The sequence below is a fragment of the Pelophylax lessonae genome (genome assembly GCF_965119305.1).
Source record: "Pelophylax lessonae genome assembly, chromosome: 1".
Taxonomy (NCBI): domain Eukaryota; kingdom Metazoa; phylum Chordata; class Amphibia; order Anura; family Ranidae; genus Pelophylax; species Pelophylax lessonae.
In genome coordinates, this window is record NC_138768.1 from 212,410,209 (window position 1) to 212,431,171 (window position 20,963).

General features: G+C 40.8%; 1 protein-coding gene across 1 annotated transcript in view; it reads right to left on the reverse strand.

Moving 5' to 3' along the window:
- Positions 1-20,963, reverse strand: part of SUSD2 (sushi domain containing 2) — a 309,764-nt gene that overhangs the window by 138,714 nt on the left and 150,087 nt on the right. The window contains exons 3-6 of the mRNA XM_082266033.1: positions 20,037-20,188; positions 13,630-13,797; positions 8,056-8,230; positions 5,603-5,807 (exon numbers count right to left, since the gene is read on the reverse strand). Coding sequence (XP_082122159.1) covers positions 5,603-5,807; positions 8,056-8,230; positions 13,630-13,797; positions 20,037-20,188 — 700 coding nt within the window. The remainder of the gene's footprint in view (positions 1-5,602; positions 5,808-8,055; positions 8,231-13,629; positions 13,798-20,036; positions 20,189-20,963) is intronic.

A 20,963-nucleotide genomic window follows, 5' to 3' on the forward strand; every position in this document is an offset into this window, starting at 1 on the left:
TACGTAGGCCTCGAATCCCGGGATGTGCTCTAATGGCCATCGCCAGGGGTTCCGCGGCCAGGGCATACAGCAGGGGGGAGAGGGGGCACCCCTGTCGAGTGCCACGGGATAAAGGGAAGGCGGTTGACTGCCAGCCATTTGCCAGGACCCTAGCTACCGGGGCGCTATATAGAAGTTTGACCCACTTAATAAAATTAGGTCCAAAGCCGTATCGGTCCAGACAGTTCCATAGAAATGGCCACTCTACCGAGTCAAATGCTTTAGCCGTGTCCAATGAGACCACCACCCTGCCACCCATTCCGTCGTGCTGTGCCTGGAGATTCATGAATAACCGGCGAAGGTTAAATGAGGTGTTCCTCCCAGGCATGAACCCGGCCTGGTCCGAGTGTATGAGTGAGAGGATCACCTTGTTAAGACGGAGGGATAAAATTTTCGCAAGGATTTTAGTGTCTACTGGGAGCAAAGAGATGGGACGGTAAGACTCTGGGGCGTGTACATCCTTGCCCGGCTTGGGAATGAGCACAATTAGCGCCTCACGCATAGAAGGGGGCAGGGTTGCATCTTTGAATAGAGATTGAAACAAAGCCAATAATTTAGGAGAAAGGAGTTCCGAATATTGGGAGAAAAATTCAATCGGGAGGCCGTCCAGGCCGGGGGCCTTAGATCTAGGGAACTTGGACACGGCTGCTGCAATCTCTTCCACAGAGATGGGTGCCTCGAGGGTCGCCAACTGGTCGGGTGTCAAAGTGGGAAAGTCAATAGAGTCCAGAAAGTCATGCATGTCAGTGCAGTCAGCGGGAGCCCTAGAGGTGTAAAGAGTACTAAAAAATGATCGGAAACACTGTGTCACCGCAGCAGGATCAGTGATCTCATTACCCAGGTCATCCTTCAAAGTAATAACTACCGGGGGTCTATCCTCACAGTGAACTAAATATGCGAGGAGTTTCCCCGCCCGCTCACCATGTGCAAACAGATTCTGCTTCTGAAAAAACATCTTAGATTTCGCCTTCTCATAGTCAAGTTGGGAAAGAACTTTAGAGGTCAATTTATACTGGGATTCATGTGCCGGAGTCGGGTCTGCCATAAAGGCCTGTTCAGCTTCAATTAGATTTGTCGTTGCCCTGGAGATCTCCTCAGCAGCCCGCGCTCTAACAGCCTTGATTTTGGAAATCATAGTGGATCTGGCGAACAGTTTAAATGCCTCCCACACCGCAGCCGGGGAGGCAGTGCCCTCATTATCAGAGAAGAATTGTGTCCAGGTCCCCTCAATGTTGTTCCCATCAGACACCAAGGGGAGCCAGGCGGGATTCAGGCGCCAGGCCGGGGGAGGTCTATTGCAGGGCAAGGACAACAGTATCCAATAAGGGCAGTGATCAGACAGAGTCCGTGGGGCGAAGCCTGCCGTCCGTAACCTGGGGAGCAGGGTTCGAGACAGCAATATCAGATCAATGCGTGACATAGAATGGTGTGCAGCCGAAAAACAGGAGTACGCACGCTGAGCGGGGTATTTGCTGCGCCAAGAGTCGGCCAAACCAAAGCTTTCCAACAATCGGGAGAACCTGGTCGGGGACGACCCCGTCGGCGCCTGGGAGGCGCCACCGGATCTATCCAGACCCGAGTCCATCACATTGTTAAAGTCACCCAGCCAGATCACCGGGGCCCCCGGGCTCTGTGCCATAAACGCCAGTCCCTCCATAATAATCACAGCAGAGTAAGGGGGGGGCACATAGAAAGCCATCAGCAGCATCAATTCCCCATAGACTGACGTTTTGAGAAAAACATATCTACCCATTGGGTCGACCTGAGATCCTAGGAGCTGGAAATGTATCGATTTGGCCACCAGTAGCGCCACACCCCTGGAGTGCGAGCTATAAGCAGAGTGCTGCACCCAGCCAACCCAGGGCCGTTTGAGAGACTGTTGTACACGGCCCTCCAAATGTGTCTCCACCAGAACTATAATATCAGCCCGTACACGGCGTAGAACATTAAAGACAGCCGTCCGTTTAATCTTATCGCGCATACCCCTGACATTCCACGTCAACAATTTCAATGCGGCCATGGCAGGGGTAATACGGAGCGTGGAGCGGAGGCTCCCAAGATCTCAGGCAATAAGACCACAGAACTAACAAGTCCACGGTCATACACTAGCAGTAATAAACGGCAGCAGAAGAGCAGATAATTATTACTTGAGGTCAATGTGCATAGAACAGAAACAGTATAGAGATTGTACCAAATATAAACCGTAAACAATGGTAATACCCCAATCCCCCCTCCCTGCCCTGCACCAACCCCAACTTGTGCGGGCATGTTCCCAAACAAGTGCCTCAACCAGAACAGGCCCACATGCGACTGGTAAAGAACAAGATCAGGAGGCCAGGGACCCCCAGGGCATTCAGCAAAAATACAGCAAAATACAATTAGGACAAGCAAGGGGGCCCGGGGGCCCAGGTCCAGCAGAAGTCGCAGGGGGCAACAGGGGAGTTGGGCACAAACACACGCCTTAGCGGGTGTAGGGGGCGAAAACCAACAGGTGTATCGCTGGGTAGCAAAACCTATGGGCAGGTGGAAATCCATAGGAAGAGAACAGAAAAGTCAGTTCCATCTGTGGAGCTAGGGCGCTCCGCCGGTCAAACACAGGAGCAGTAGTGCAGGGAAATGAGGGGGGAGGGGGAGGGGGGAAGGGGGATGCAAAGTCTTGAGTTCCGCAGGATCTACAAAACCCCCTCCACCCCTGCAGCAGCTGTAGGTATAGGCAATCAGGGAGAAAGTATCATGAAGTCGCCAGGGCAAGGTGGTCAGGCTCTAGCTTCCAGTCCTTCTATCCAGGAGATGGCGGCTTCCGGATCCTCAAAGAAGTGGGCTCGGTCCTCACCCTCCACTCTAAGGCGGGCCGGATACAACATAGAGTATTTGACATTCTTGATACGCAGTCTGCGTTTGACCTCCAAAAAGCTCTTGCGGCGCCTCTGGACCTCAACAGAAAAGTCGGGGAAAATCGCTATTTTGTGATTTCCAAATGGAATGTTCCCCTTAACTCTGGCCAGGCGCAATATGGCATCTCTGTCCCGATAGTTCAGGAATTTAGCGATGAACGTGCGGGGGGGTGCACCCTGAGGGGGGGGGACGCCCGGAGAGGCGATGTGCACGTTCCACAACAAAAGTGGGTGAAAAGGATTCTCTGCCATATGTCTGAATGAGCAATTGTTCCAAATAGGATGAGGGGTCCGCACCTTCAGAGCCCTCCGGGAGGCCAATGAACCGCAGGTTACAGCGGCGCAGCCTATTCTCCATGTCATCTTGTTTTTGGAGGATAAGGTGTACTTGTTGCTGCAGCCTGTCTGAGGAGCTTTGCAATGGGGGGAGGGAGTCTTCCACCTCGCTAATTCTGTTTTCAGCCTCACCAACTCTGTCCCTTAGCTTCTGCATATCCTGACGCATCAAAGATATATCTACCTTCACCTCCTCGATTTTAGTTGTCAGCATGGTCTGGCAAGTGGCAATCGCTTCCAAAACCTTGGATGTAGCAGGGCTCTCAGGCTCCTCCACCACAAGCGACGGGCCGGCGCCATCTTGGATCGGGGCCTCCTTCTCCAGCCTCCGGAATGCAGCCAGTTTTGCCGCGGCTTCAGAGCCTTTCTTCGGCGGAGACATGCGGAGGTCAGTGTCGCGGGTGTGCGGGAGGTGAAGGAAGGATTATCGTGCCCGAAGGGCTGCAGGATTAGCGGTAAAGGATAACGGTCCGGCGGAGCTCCTCTCACACACGTCCTCTCACATGCTGCGCCAGGCCACGCCCCCCATGTAAACCCTTACTTAAGTGTCCCAAAAACTTTGCTTGAGTTCTTTAAACTACAGTGCTAGGGTATACTGATCTGTACACCCAAAAATCCAATATCTGGTGGCAACAACCAATACCTAGCTCTTCAATTGTCAACACCTTAACCACTTTTTCTATTACAAGGTCATTTTCCCTTTTTTTTTAACATTGCTTGAAAAAAAGTGTAAAAACATTGTGCATCTAAACCACTTCACATAATATTACTCACATTTACTGCACCGCCCTTTACCCATAGATAAAATAAAAGTTAGGCATAAGTCAGGTTGAGAGTGGTTGAGAGTGTTATCCGTAATTAAATCTATCCTGCTGTTGGCCCTTTTTTATACTGCTGTATCTAATTTAATGCAGAAAAGTGGTCTATACTCGTTGTCTCTTTTATGTGGCCTTGAGGAGAAGGAAAAGGATGCATTTTTAGCTTTAAGGAAAAGTAGTAAGACAGACATAACGCATTAGCAGCACTTGTAGGCAAGTGGCTGTTTTGTGGCCTTGAAGAATAGAGAAGCACAACTTAAGAAAGAGAAGACAAAAAGAAATGCCTTCACATTAAAGTGGAAGACAGGATTGATCTGCTTGGCAAAGGATTGGTGAGATTGCAGGAAATACAAGAAGAGATGGAGGTTGTGGAGGAAAAGATGGAGGAGGTGGAAATGAAGAAAAAGAAGGTGGTGGAGCACATCAGTCAGTTTATAGTTGACATCCCAAGGTTTAAAAAAAAACCTTTTGAAAATATATAAAAACGATACCCTTCCTGAACGAATCCTTTTTTAGAGTCATACCAAGTTTTTTTTTTAATTAATCACTGTAAGGTTGAAAATATGCAATAGCAGAGGTAGTAATGGAATTGTGACTTAGGGCACATCCTAACACAGTAAAGAGGGCAGTCCTGCAATGCACCTAGCATGCTGTAGTAAATAGTGCATTTTAAGACAATGCAAGGAGGTACTGTGAAAAAGTTCACAAACTATACCATTAAACTTTTGTGCCGATGGCCAATTTCTACAAAGTTGAGAGTTTTAGCATTATTTTATTTTTTTAGAATATACTAACAAGTAATAAATAAAATTTAAGGTTTCGTTCACACTCTTGTGATTTGATTTTGACCGATTTTTAGTGCAATTATGTAGTGTAACTTGGATAAAGTCTGTATGTCTTATAGCCCAAAGTTGCACTGGAATTGTACCAAAGTAGTACAGGAACCTTTTCCAAAATTGCACCATGCCAACTTGCATTTATGTAAACAAGCACGATTGAAATCAATGTCATGCATTGAATTCGCACTAATGTTATCAGAGCCTAAAACATGCAGTGACTGACTTCTGTGGCTGCCAGCACTGTAAAGCAAGACAGCTAAAGCTTTTCAGTTTCACTTTTACATTTTCTCAGTAGCCCAACTTCTCCCTGCTAGCAGTGAAATGTATTAGCCTTCTAATCTCTAATGTACACGCAGAGCAAGTGCACAGGGAAAGGGGAGAGACAAAAGAGCTGAGATCTCACTGGTACGGTATTGTAAACTTTGAGGATAATTACTCCACAGTGTCTGCAGCTACAGAGATCAATGGGGGTTTAATTCAAATTGTGTTTATTATTTGTTAATAATTTGTTCTACTTTAAAGGAGAGAAAGAGAGAGAGAGAGAGTGAGAGAGAGAACAAGTCTGTCAAATGGGTATACTTGCTCATATTTCTGATAACGGTTATAACCTCCATTTAAGATGGTACTCCCATAACTTTACCAAATGTTGTATTGTTTGAATCCATTAGGCACATACATGGTATCTACCAATGTCAGCTCTGGATTGTTGCAAAGTGCAAGGACAGTCGGCAGTTTCTGTCAAGAAGTCAGGCAGTTTGTTCTTCTCATCATATCTCCATTCCACACACTTATCTGTTGCCCAGCGAGCAGGATCAGCCCTAAAACTTTCTGGTAGATGCCAGGCTAAGGCATGGACAGGACTCCATATTGCATGGACATCCCTGTGAATAGAAAATAGTGTTGTACTGAGAACAAAAATAAAATACTGACACAACTTTAAGCTGTTGTTTATCTTTGCTTGAATACTTGCAACAAATCCTTTCTCAGCTTCATGCATGAGAAGTGATTTAAAAAAAGAAGTAAATCTAAATAGCATAGGAACAGGGTAATGTTCAGCAACACTGCATGAACTGTGCCTCACTGAACACAGAAAAATATCAAATGATCTGTATAGTATGCATGTTGCATAGATTTGTAGCCTCATTGCATATTAGGTATGTATCCTTCTGAAATGTATACGATCCTTCTGAAATGTGTGTCAAAAATGGCACTCGACTAGAGTACTTTAAAATGACTTCTTATAACAAAGTTAAAACCATGCCTTCTAAATCCAGAAGGCAAGGACTTAGCATGCTTTGTACAACACTGGCACAAAAATGGGTCCATGTCCACAAAAGAGTTCATGTAAATATTTTATTCACAACATTCTAGAATTCCATTAGTGCTTTACAAATTACATTTTGAGTGTATCCAGAAATGATTGGAAATTAAAGAAAAAAAATATTTTTATATACCAACAAAAGATTCTACCATGCTGCTTTCAAGTTAAATGTGTTAGAACAACTAAACTGTTCATTTTGTTAACTAAAGTTGTAAGAAAACATTTTTGGATTCCATGATTTTCTATTTTTCTGCATAAATGGCTTCTAAAAATGTTATTGGACCTTATGAAATGAAATAATACTTAAGTAATAATAAAAAAATCAAGGGAACAAGGGCCTCTTTCCCACAACCCTGGGTGGGCATCTGCGGGCAGGGGGCTTATCAGAATCTGTAAGCCCCCTTTAACAAGGGGGCCCCCCGATCATGCCCCCTATGTGAATAAGTAAAAAAGTGTCAAAAAAATAAAAATAAAAAAAATAAATAATGTCCCTCTAAGTAAATCCAGTGTCAATTATAATGAACACTGCAGACCCAAAAAAAAAAAAAAGAAAGAAAGAAAATGAAGAAGAGGTCCACACCATTTGCTTGCCTCCCGGCTACTGACATTTCCAGTTCTCACTAATGGTAAGCAAAGGGGTGGAGTCACAGGTGACAGTGGATGACCCCCCCACTTCCTTTATTTAGTGTTGATAGGCACCCGCCAACTGACAGCTCTGGTTCCCAGTGCCGACAGTAAATAAACAAAGGGACAGGGTCACCTATCATCGAGTGACCCCGCCCCTTTGTTTATTTACTGTTGGTGGGAACCGGAGATGTCAGACACCAGGAGGTAAGTGACGCGTGCAAGCCTATTTTTTTTTTTTTGGGGGTCAGCAGCGGCAGGTTAATTGTGCTAAACGCTGGATTGACTTTGGGTGGGAGACAGGTTTTTTTTTTTTTTTAATAAAAGGACTTGTCAAAAACTGTGTTCATATGTTTATTTATTTTTTACAATTTTTTTGGTGAATGAGTATGGGTACAATGTACCCCACACTCATTCATATGGAGGCTCCTGGGATCTGGGGCCCCCTTGTTAAAGGGGGCTTCCCCATTCTGATAAGCCCCCCCCCATCTGCAGACCCCCCAACTACCACCCAGGTTCGTGGGAAAGAGGCCCTTTTCTCTATTAACATGGGGACAAGGTGCTTTGGGGGATCACCCCTGCCCTAAAGAACCCCCCATGTTGAAGGTATGCCATCTGGTATGGTTCAGAAGGGGGAACTTGCTCTTCCACCCATTTTCTGACTTGCTGGGCTGCATGCTCAGGTAACTGTCTGGTATGGATTGTTTTTTTTGTTTTTTTTTTTTAAATAAAAAAATAATGCCGGCAATTGTTTTCTTTTCACTCTGCTGTCAGTGGGGAATCCTACTGACAGCAGATGAATCATGGTTGTTAAGCATGCGGCGGCTGACTTGCTGTCCTGAAAAAAAACAGCCATTATCAAATTAATTTTAATAATTCCTTTCCTTCAAATGCTTCAGTCATCCTAATGTAACAAATTAATTTAGTTGATTCGTTCATATTTATTTTGGCTTCATTGAAATTTGTTACTGTTGTATTCGGAAATTCCGATACAACAGAATTTCCAAATAACTAAAATTTCGGCGACATTTCGATTAAGAACTAAACGAACTGCACATGTCTATGGATTTGTCAATTAACTCCAATCCTCACAAACTCCTGTTAACAACAATACTGGCTGTAATGTCATGTTCTTGAAACAATTGTATTTGTTAGAAGCTAATCTGCTTTAACGTGTACCGTACCTCTCTCCAGGATTTTTGTCACTTGCTACGATCCTCAACATCCCTACATCCCACTGATTAAAGGGAGATTGTGCAGGAACGGGAGTGAACGTGAGGTTGCCGTTATTTGGATGAGTTGGATCAAGTGTGTAGAGGTAGGTCCAATGGGCTTGCGATGATTCATTGTATCGGTCCCCTGCAAAATTAGATTGAATAATACCTTAATAGGCAGGGCCTACTTGGCACAAGCAAGATTAACAGAAAGCAAACTAGATGTTTACATTTTCTGAGTTGTTTAACTTTCTTTCAGGCCTGTAACAATGAGTGTAAAAATTCAAGTCACTCTCAAACAGTTTAAAGTAAAGGTTATTTACAGTGCAGAGAGAACCCTGTATAATGGCTTTTAGACCCAGATGTTCATGTAAAGATATTTCACCAATAACATCTCTGACAGCTATAAGAAAATGTGAGGTAGTTTTACTTTTCAGCATCTAACAAAAAACGGAATAACAGTTTTGGGTAGATTTTAAACATGAAAATCTACCATCTTGTGGAGAACAACTAGAAAGGTTAATTGTGCCAAAGCAGAATCCTTTTTCCTAAATTCCTCCTGGAATTCAGTATTTCACTTTTTGACATGAGACTGTACTCTGGCACTCCTGTCCTCTAGCCTCATAGCTGCATACCTGCAGTGTGAGATAATTTAAGGCACTGTGCCCCTAAGTGCTAGTCTCATAAGATTTGAACCACTGTCATGCTGCTAGCTTGCTGGAGAAAATGTTATACCTGAGGACCTGCAGTGTAAGTAATTAAAATTATTCTGCTTTATTCAGCTGTGCTTCTTTCATTTTGCTTTTTGATCATTACCTCATCAGTCATGAAGGTTCCAACCATGACATAAAGAAGCAAAGCCTTTCTCCTCTACTGAGAAGGCCACCTCCACAAATAAAATTCAGAAGAAGGTAACATTGTAAGTCAGTAATGGGTTAAAAAGTTCAGGCAATGGTGAGTAGTGCTCTGCTTGTTTTTTTCTGGCCACGGCTTTAACCTCTCTGGCGGTATGATTATGTCAGGAATTCTGTACCAAAAGCGGTACAATTTTTTTCATGGAAATTTGGAGTTATGTATTATAGGCCTACAATTCTTAGTAATTACTGACTTAAACCTGACCAAAACAAGACTCTAGTACAGAGGCGTAACTAGAACCTTCAGGGCCCTGATGCAAGAAACCATGAAGGGCCCCCCAGACCCCTGGCCGGGGCCCTTACCTTCAAGCCCAGGGCTCTTCCCACTAATCCTGGGGCTCTTTACACTCATTGCATGGCCTTTTATTACGGTCCCGCAGCAGGATTCTTTCACAGGTTCTGCAGCGGGCCCCCTTCCTGCAATCTTGGGGCCTCCCCACAGTGGTGCAATGCCAGCGTCCGGTCGCAAGTGTGACCTTTGCGATCCTGGAAGTTCACCCACTGGTTTGCTACCGGGCCCCCTGGAGCATGGGGCCCGGTAGCGATTGCAACCCCTGCAACCCCTGTAGTTACGCCCCTGCTCTAGTAGACATCCCAGATGTGATAAATTTGAAACACAAACGCATGAATTATAATCTAATCAATAATATAATTTTATTATATAATATATAATATAATATATATATATATATATTATATAATAAAATTATATTATTGATTAGATTATAATTCATGCGTTATATTATATATATATACATATATTTATATATATATATACATATGTATATATATATATATATATATATATATATATATATATATATATATATATATATATATACACACATACATACATACATACATATGTGTATATGTGTATATATATATATATATATATATATATATATACACACATATATATGTATATATATATATATATATATATATATATATATATATATACATATATACATACATATACATACATACATATATATGATGTAAACTAATTTATGCAGCGCTAGCTCCAATAATATTTTGCTATATATCAAATTATCATAAACATAAAGTGCTAAGTGCTGAAATAATCATATATGCAATAAACAATAAATTATAAAGTGCATAAATCCACATAAGTGATTGTAAATAAGTCCAAGTAAATATTTAGTGCTTGAGAAGAAAAGTCCTTAGTGTGATCCAAATAAGGTGCCAAAGTGCCAAGTAATCAAAGTGCTTGCAAAGTGAAAAGGTGCCCCTCACGGTTCCCCACTCACCAGATTGCCGATATAAAAAGACCTTGGTAATTATTGCACACTGGCCCGGGATCTTTTGAAACCAAAACTTCTCCTATGCAGCCTTCAAGATTAAATGGGTCCGCTTCCGCTTCCACCATTAAATGAAAAGATGGCCATACATGGTGAAGTAAGTTTAAACCAATTTATTGCCATAAAAAAGGTCAAATGGATACTCACAAGCGAATATAGTATATAAGCATGTACAGTGAACTCGTGTGGCGCCGCTCTCGGCGTGCATTCCACACACAGGAAGTTCCTGACCGGAAGTGACGTTCCGTCTGGTCCGCAACCGGAAGCGACCTTTGAAGACGCTGTATTGAGGACGAAACGCGTTGACGCACTTCCGGTTGCGGACCAGACGGAACGTCACTTCCGGTCAGGAACTTCCTGTGTGTGGAACACACGCCGAGAGCGGCGCCACACGAGTTCACTGTACATGCTTATATACTATATTCGCTTGTGAGTATCCATTTGACCTTTTTTATGGCAATAAATTGGTTTAAACTTACTTCACCATGTATGGCCATCTTTTAATTTAATGGTGGAAGCGGAAGCGGACCCATTTAATCTTGAAGGCTGCATAGGAGAAGTTTTGGTTTCAAAAGATCCCGGGCCAGTGTTCAATAATTACCAAGGTCTTTTTATATCGGCAATCTGGTGAGTGGGGAACCGTGAGGGGCACCTTATCACTTTGCAAGCACTTTGATTACTTGGCACTTTGGCACCTTATTTGGATCACACTAAGGACTTTTCTTCTCAAGCACTAAATATTTACTTGGACTTATTTATAATGACTTATGTGGATTTATGCACTTTATAATTTATTGTTTATTGCATATATGATTTTTTCAACACTTAGTACTTTATGTTTATGATAATTTTGATATATAGCAAAATATTGGAGCTAGCGCTGCATAAATTCGTTTACATCATATTCCCTAAGATTTTCTTAGCGTTTGCAGCAGCTGCACATATTTACACTTTTTTACACATTTTTTCACAGAATAACCACACGTTGTGTAGCGCGGGCATAATTTTGTTTTTTCATATACATATATATATACAATATAATATATATATATATAATATAAATGTTATGTGTGTGTTTTGTGCAACGTTCAATGTTTGAATTTTCCTCCCTAGTTCCGCTCCCATGCAGCATTGCTGCTGCAGGGAATGGAACTAGGAAGTCATCACACCGACGGAGGACGGATGAGCGGCGTGGATCTCAGACAGCTGGCGATCTCAGCAATGGGAGATCATCGCTGGATCGCCAGGAGAAGGTAAGAGACCGCTGCGCGCTCTGCACATCTACCCCGAGCGTGACTCGGGGATACCGATAGTAGCATAGAAAATCCACCCCGAGTCACCCTCGTGGATACCGCTAGGAGGGTTAACAGTGCAGGTTCTCTTTATTTGTATTTGTATTTGTAATTGCATGCTTTTTTCTCTATGGCCTCTATATGATCTGTTTGCAGGTGAGAATAAGTATGCGTGTAGAGCAAACATTTTGCATTTCTAGATAAAATGGGGAATGACATTCAACAAATTTGTTTTGTTATAGTCACCCTTCTTGCAATTCTGGAAAGTTTTAACATATGCTTATGTTGTACTTATCTTTCCTTCACTTCCTCACATCCAAGATTCCTTTGTAAGTTTCAACATGCTGAGCAAGTCAAACATTATATGAGACAATGCACTTGTAGCGCTACTGCCGTAGGAGCCATTAGTATGAACTGGTCCTTCCCCAAACAGTGCAGAAGCTGCCAATGGCCCAAGCAACAGTCCGATCACGTCTGGATCCAATAAGCAGTCTAGGGGTTGTCTTTTATAGTTTATTGGTTGTACAATTTGGGCTGGGAGAGGAGTAAGGGTGGTATGGAATATTAAAGGCACACTGAATAGTAACTGAAGGACACACTTGACTAGGCTAGGTTTCTGCCAAGGGTTAATGGGAATGACCAGAACCACAAGAGTATTCTCAGAAAGAGTTTTCTGGCACTTATCCTTTAACATACCACACAGTCACTTAGATCGTGAGCTCATGTCTATTCTCATAGAGGGGTTGATTTACTAAGGGCAAATAAATGTTGCACTTTTGCATGTGCAGTTGCTCCAGGGCTTAGTAAATAAGAGAGAGCTCTGCTGAGATCAGTCATTCAATCATGTTCAAGCAAAAATGCATTTTATTTTTTCTTGCATGTGATTGGGTGTTCTTTGTAAAGTGAAACTTTGCCTCATTTATTAAGCTCTAGAGCTGAAATTCTCCCAGTTTGTTCCAGGCATGTCTATGTCCCAGGACAACTGCTCAGTTTCTAGCTTACACCAGATGCTCTTCAATGAGGAAGAGACTAATACTCATAATGCCATAGGTCAGATACACACCCACCAGCTTCTACTGGGCGCTCTTGAGTGAGTTCTCCAGACCAGCTTCTTAGGTGAAACTGTTTAGTTAGCTCTGTAAAGTGAATTTGTCGCTTTTTGCAGTATGAGCAGGGAAAACAGGCAAGGTAGGTATAGCCTGCATTAAGTCCTTCCCGTCAATTTGTGTGTAGTGTGTTACTTTGTCCATTATGGGCAAAGTACAGGATCACTTTATCAGCTTTTACAATCATAAACGAGTAAGATGTCTAGTAAATTACAACTTACAAAGTTGATTACTTCATCCTTTCTTATTTAGTTAAGTTTGGCAAAATGTAGGAGAAGGTGGAATTACACTTCAAATAATCTAAACCATAGTAAATACATTCTATATTATTTAATGATATGATATTTGTGTAAATTATAGGCAGCTGAATGTGAATGAACTAAATATTCATTAACAATTCACCTATAATTTATAAATCTAAGTGGTGATGTATGCTTATGTTATTTTTATGTTAAACTAAGGTTATTTTATTTAGTTTTTTTAAAATATATTTCATTTTATATAAAATATATAAAAAACTAAATACTTTATCGGGGTACATTCCGACACAATGCATGAATACACTACATTACAATAGAGTACCAATCACACAATAAATACATTTACCCTGCCGTCTGATGCCTAACGTGCTGTGCAGCACAAAGTTCTATAAGCCATCATGTCACGCATGACGCTGCTTGCCCCCCGAAAAGCATTGAGCGAAACATGTTACCAAGCTAGTGGTGCAAAATCTGACATGCAGTGCCTGAGTTAGACCCCTGTCCCGCATGTCCTACATGGCACTGTGACTAAAACAGATCATGCAACATTCCGATAGTTTCAAACATAAATCAATAAGCAACGGGTGTGATGGGGGATAGGGAAGAGGTACAAACTTAGGTTATCATATTTCATCACATCATATCACCTGTCTCATTATAGCCCCAGACTTCTATGCGGATGTGTTGAGTGGTAAGAGTTCTACTATTCCAGGTCATGGAGAGCGTCCCATTATATCCAGGTGTTCCATAATATTGCCATTTTTTTGAATTTTGCAATACACTCTTTTCCAATTCAGAAGCTTTGCTGTGATGAACTAGAGTAAAACAAATCAGAAAAAAAATTAGGCTTTATAAGGACATATTTTATCTATATAGCACTAACAAATTACACAGCACCACAAGTCATTCCCATCAGTCCCTGCATGATCACAACATACATTTTCCAATATTAGCATTGTAATAGCAATAAAATCAATATTTGTATTTGACAAACTATTTCTGGCTGTCTGCTGAACATTACTTTCCATGCATTTCTGGATTCCCTGCATGCATGGTAACTACTCCTCTGCTGTTTACTTTGAATTTCTAATGACTACATATCCCATGGTACCTTGCTGCCTGCAAGCAGTGACCCCTATACTAATTCCACCTCCTGAAACTGCCACTCTCAGCACCTCTGTAGTTCAGAAGGCAGGCTCTGTGAAATGTGTGACACAGCAGTACCTTCTCACCAGGGCATAATGGTTATGTGTCACAGAATTCAAGGAATTGAGTGTGCAGGGATCTTCACAGAGTAAGTTTACAATTTTCAAGGTGGTTCAGACTTATAGGAGTAGGCTAAAAATAAAAGAATTACAATGCTGAAATGCATATATAATTTTATATTTTGACCATAGACATGATTTAAAAGTAAATAGGGATTTAAATGTTTGCAATTATAGGGGCTCAGGGCTCAGACTGTCTGAATACAGACTTTAGATTGTAACAAAATCTGATTTAAAATCTTTCTTTGAATGGAAAATTGCTATGATTGGCTATCACAGAGATCACAAGGCACAAAGCCATTCTGATTGGCTGTATGCCATTTGCTATGCTCTTTGCTGTCTAATGATAGTGGGAGCAGAGATATTGTGTGCATACCAACCACAAAGCAACAAATGTTTAAACACATTCCCACTCCCCCTAGTAATAGTTACAACATCTGGTAGTGGGCTGGTTAATCCACTAGTTAGAATGTTGCCATCTTTGCTAGCAAGGGATTGTCTGACTTTTTAGGGGATCTGTGTTGTAAGTACAATAGTTTCTATCTAACACTTCAGCTGAAGCAGTATCTAGGTTTAGAATGTCATTTGCTGGCTGCAAATGATAGATAATAAATAAGAATATAAAAAATGTCATATATATCTGTATATTTAACCTGCCAAAGGTTACAATATAACACCAGACACACAGTATAGGCAAGAGACCTGAAGAGAAGACATGTAACAAATTGTCATTTGGTGAAGAGTTATATCCCAGGAAACAAAGCATACGGTCCTTGACTTTTTGTGTAATTTTACCTATACAAAGTAAGCCACCTTAGCACCTCAGTAAGTATACAGTGTAGGTACTTAGGCACATCATTCTGCTTAGGGTTATCTAAATTAAAAAGGACCTGCCCTTGATCACACCAGTGCACTCAAATTAACAGAAAAACAAAGATAAACAGAAAAATTACCCTTTCCATTTGGGCCTGAAGAAAATGTGTAGCAGACCTAAGGGTTGATTTACTAAAGGCAAAGAGACTGTGCACTTTGCAAAGTGCAGTTGCTCCAATGCTTAGTAAATGAGGTAAAGCTTCACTTTGGAAAGAATAACCAATAACGTCCAAGAAAAAAACAAAAATACATTTTTGCTTGCACATGATTGGATGATGGAAGTCAACAGATCTTCTGCTCATTTACTAAACTCTGGAGCCAAGTGCACAGTCTATTTGTCTCTAGTAAATCAACCCCCCTATTGTTCCTGTATCTGTTGTAGACTTATTGTACTATTGTACAGACAAGAATAAATGTAGACCGTTTGGAATTTAAGTGACAACATTTGACATTTATAATATTGAAGCTTGCCAATTCTTAGATGTGATGGCTGCATTTGTTTTCTTTTTTTAGGCCTTTTCTTTCTTTCCATCTGGTGATCTGGCCAGTAAGTTTGTTGTTTTTCAAAAGAATTAGCTGTTCTGCAGATCTAGCAGGTAGAGGGTTTAGACACATAATTTACTACTAACAAGGGTTCTTACAGTAATAAACTTTTATTAATTCGTGTAAAACCGTTATTCCAAAAGAAAAAAAATGCGTGCTGTAACTGCTTGAAAAATATTAGATGTAGCTTGGCTTCAGTTTGTTAGTGTATATAAATCTGCCAGTACATATAACACTACCCTCTCCTGAGATAGGCAATGCTGCTGTCCAAAGGTGCCCCTATGCTCCTTTATCCAGAGTGTAGGCACTTTAATACAGGAGGTGTGTTACTAACCAGATCACCAGGTGAAAACAGAGGGACCCCCCTCAAATAAAAAAGAAAGAAAATGAATGCAGCAACCACAGCTAATGATTTTATATATATATATATATATATATATATATATACATACATTATACACACAAATATGTATATACCGTATGTATATATACAATTACTTTTTTCATTTATATAATGTTGAATTTATATAACGCAATATATTACATTTTTGGTTTTGGGGTTTAATTCCGCTTGAAGTTTTTAAAGATGCAAGCTTTTAGAATTCTTCAGATCCCTTCTTTTTTAGGGTTAATATAATTCTGTACAATAAAGACTTGCTGAAAGAGATCAGTGCTGCTACCCAAATAGTCCACCATCAACAGAGCTCACAGTCGCCCATCTGAGAATAATGATCCATAAAGATGATCTGACAACCACTGTTGCTCTAAAATCTTGCTTTTATTCAGGAAACCACAGAGTGCAGTGCGCAGGTACAGTCAGTTGACGTGTTTCAGCCTACACGGCTTTAATCATAACTAAAACAAGAAATAGTGGCTAAAGTGTCAAAGGTTCCACCTACTGATTTAATTAATTGATGGAAGTAAGTGCAAAAAACAAAATCATCCCTTTCCCTCATTCAGTTCGAAGTGATTACTATTAGTAGTAAAAGATTTCTGTCAGACCTGTTGGTATCTAGAATTGTATTAACCACTTTACCACCGGAGGATTTTGCTTTCTTACGTCCAGGCCACTTTTTGCGATTCGGCACTGTGCGACTTTAACTGACCCAAACGAAATTTACGTCCTTTTTTTCCCACAAACAGAGCTTTCTTTTGGGGGTTTTTGATCACATGTGCGATTTTAATTTTTTGCGATATTATTTAAAAATGCGACAATTTGGAAAAAATTATATTTTTCTACTTTGACAGTTAAAAAATATCCAATATATTCAATTTTTGTCATATATTTAGGCCAAAATGTATTTAGCTACATGTCTTTGACAAAAAAATTCTCAATGAGTGTATTTTTAACCGCTTTATGACCGGAAGGTTTTACCCCATTCCTGACCAGGCCATATTTTGCGTTTCGGCACTGCATTACTTTAACGGACAATTGCGCGGTCGTGCAATGCTGTACCCAAATTAATTTATGTCCTTTTTTCCCCCACAAATAGAGCTTTCTTTTGGTGGTATTTGATCACCTGTGCGATTTTTACTTTTTGCGCTATAAACAAAAAAAGAGCGACAATTTTGAAAAAATAACAATATTTTTCACATTTTTTTTATATGAAATTCCCCCCCCCCCCCAAAAAAAAATCTAATTTTTTTTATCATTTTAGGCCAATTTGTTTTCTGCTACATATTTTTGGTAAAAAAAAATCGCAATAAGCGTATTTTGATTGGTTTGCGCAAAAGTTATTGCGTTTACTAACTAAGGGAAAGATTTCTGTCATTTTTGGTGTTTTTTTTTTAAAGAGTAATGGCGGCGATCTGCGATTTTTTTTGCGGGACTGCGACATTGCGGCGGACAGATCGGACCCTTGACTGACATTTTTGACACTTTTGGGGGTACCAGTGACATTACTACAATAATCAGTGCTATACATATGCACTGTTACTGTAAAAATGACACTGGCAGGGAAGGGGTTAATTTTTATTGGAGAGGGAGGGGTTAATGTATGCCTGGTGCTGACAGACGTGTGTGGGGGGAGGTGACTGAGTGACACAGGAACAGATTGCAGGTTCAGCTATGCTGAACCCTGCAATTTGACCCTGCCTGTCACTTAGGAGATCCGCCCGCTTTGTTTACACAAGTGGGCGGATTTCCACACAAGATCCCAGACGATCGGGGAAGAGCAGCGACGATCGCCGCCGCTCCTCCCCTGTCCTGACTCCCGCTGTAACTGAATACAGCGGGAGCGAGCATCCGGCTGCGCGCGTGCGCCGCCCACAAGGGGAGGAGTCCAGCGACGTAGGTCTACGTCGCTGGACTATAACGAGCCACATTGCCGCAGTAGCAGCAATGTGAGCGGGTTAAAGTGGCTAAAAATGTCAAAGTGATAAGTTGGAAAGAATGAGAGATCCCGGGACAAGAGAGATAGCTCAGAATCTGTCAGAGTCATATCTGTCAGATTTACTACTGAAACTGTAGATGTTTATTGCACTCTATTTCTTTTTCCTCTGTGGATACCGCTGGTCTTTGTCTTCTCCCTCTCCCACGTTGTCTTTTGGGAAGAGAGGCTTGGTGGATTTTTAGATTAAAGACCAGATCTCCTCAGGGTTTAAACATGGGATGGGATCTGGACTTGCATGAACATTAGATTGCCTTTCTTCCCGGTTTCCTCCTCTCTGTATACAAATATGTTTTTGTCTATTATCTATTATCTCCTTACCTCTTCTTTCAATATACAGCCATCCAATCATACTGTTATTATAAATTTTTACTCTTATGCTTTTTGCTTATTGTGTTTTTATGATGTCTTTAAAGTATAGTGACTTTCACATCTACTCCTCTGCTGGAATTGCTTCCGCTGTTTTAGTTTTTCGGAATTACTTCCATCAATTAATTAATTCAGTAGGTGGAGCCTTTGACACTTTAGCCACTATATATTTCAAAGTTTCATGTTTAATTGTAGTTATGATTAAAGCCATGTAGGCTGAAATGCGTCAACTGACTGTACCTACGTACTGTAAACTGGTTTCCGAAATAAAAGCAAGGTTTTAGAGCAACATCGGTTGTGCAGATCTTCTTTAAGGACAATAAAGACTTACATAAGAGTATGTGTTTATTTGTGCTGGAGACAGGTTGCATAACAAAACTAAGAAGCTATTTTAATTCAGTCAACTTTTCCAAGAAAGCTATATCACATGCACCCCTGACATTGAATCATGATCTATGAATACATCCTAGTACATATGATCATCTTTTTTAAACACTATGGATGTGAACACTATGATGGAAATCTTTAACAGATTTGGCCATACAGAAACACAAAATATGAATATTTACCATATTTTACAAATATGTGGGGAATATTTATAGAGAACCATCAAATCTTGACTTAATATTTTTCTCAGTTTTTCAATGGTGTTTTTTGAAAAATGTAGTAAGATGGAGTGCAGGAAAAGTACAGTAGTTTCTTCTAATAAAGATCACAAGTGGTGTTTAGGTGTACCATACAACAGGCAATGCTGTAATGGAACATGAGTGTTTTTGGCTATTGTGAATAGGAAAAATGAATGAAGCTGAATGAAAAAAAAGATAACAAAAGTTTCAGCAGTTGTAATTTCCCTCCTACCCTTAAACTCAGTTTTCTTGCTGCGTGTTTTTTTTTCGAGAATAGCTTATGTACCAAACTACCCTTCTGTGACAAATCCTCTCTTAGTATAAAAACTGGAATTAATGTATATGTAAACACAGAAAGTATTTTTCTTAAAATAGCTTCCTTTTGCCTTGTGATTGCTGATATGCAGGCATTTTTTAATTGCAGTTAGAAAAGCCTTAATAAATACCTGTTGATCCTGCTGATTTCTGTTTGTGGCCTTCCTGTTATAGAGTAACAATGCTAAACAAAGGCTTTGCCACCCTAATGCTTCTGCCTTGGGACTACAACACACCATGCAGCATTGCGTTGTCAATATTCAACATCACAGGCAGCCATACCTCCTGGCCTGCACCCTCAAAAGGTTTGGCCAAGGCACCTGGCAGGGACAACACATACACAGAAGACAATAACTTCAGCCTGCCCACAACCCTGGCCTTGAGGCAGGAGACAAAGTGAACTTTTCGTCCCATGACCGCTAAGAAGTTCAGCTAAAAAAAAAAAAAAATGTGTGTACTTTTTTATTTGAAATGAAGATATCATGAACAAAAGGCGCTTTGTTCATGAGTGATTAAAAACACTAAGATTCACATAGACTTTGGAATTGCTGACTTAACCATAGTTTCAATGTTTCCCTACACATCACTGATAGTTCATGGAATGCCTTTTCTACTCCCTTGGGGATGTTCTCATGTAGAGTGTTTACTGTAAAAATCATCTACAGAACCTTACCAGATAGCCATGTTCCTGATGGTCCAAATTTCCTCCCTTCATCGAATGACAAAGAAAATTTTATAGGGCCAGTCTGGAACAGTAGTGGAGAAATGCAGTGAGCCGATCCAGATTGATTAACATAACCCTGAGTATCTATTTCATTGTTGAACCTGTTAACAGAGAAATACAGAGTTAATTTCTTAGCTTAGCCCAATGAAAAAGAATATTTCAGTTTTTATTAGATGAAAAAGAGATAAACCACCTGACAGTTTGTTTTATGATTGTTTGTGAGATCTCTGCATATAAATTGGAACGTTAACGCTGTTAGAAGTGGCAGCACTTGATGTACTGTTGGGAAGGAAAGATAAATAGCTGCTCACCGACATGTCAGTGGGCCACTGTTCATCTTTCCTGAAACAGTGAATGCCAGTGACAACTGTGGTGGGTAAAGCTGGACTGACCTGGAGTGACACCATATTTGCTGATAAAGTGGAGAGGGGCAGGGGGGAATAAAAGGATAAGTGTTATATTCCATAATCAACTGCCAATCTCCAGTTCTCCCATCCTAATGGCTCTTCTACCACAGATCAAAAATTGTTCCCTTCCCCCATTAAGTCATCTTTACTGTGCTAGTTCTTAAATTATTTTGAAGCCATATAGATCTACTGTATATACTTTGCATAAAAAAGTGTAATATAAACATAATTAGATGGAAGGGGAAGGGGGGAGGGGGAGTTGTGGGACTTTATATGAGACTCAAAACCAACAGAGTCTCCATCCCTATATGAATAAAATAAGAAGACACACATAAAATTGGGACTTGTATGAGGTGTGACCAGCAAATGTATGATGATATTACAAAAAGATAATGAAACAAATGTATGGTAAAATAATAGATTTATTTAAAGTCTGTGGACCAAGGGTAAGAGTCCATGGACTCACAAA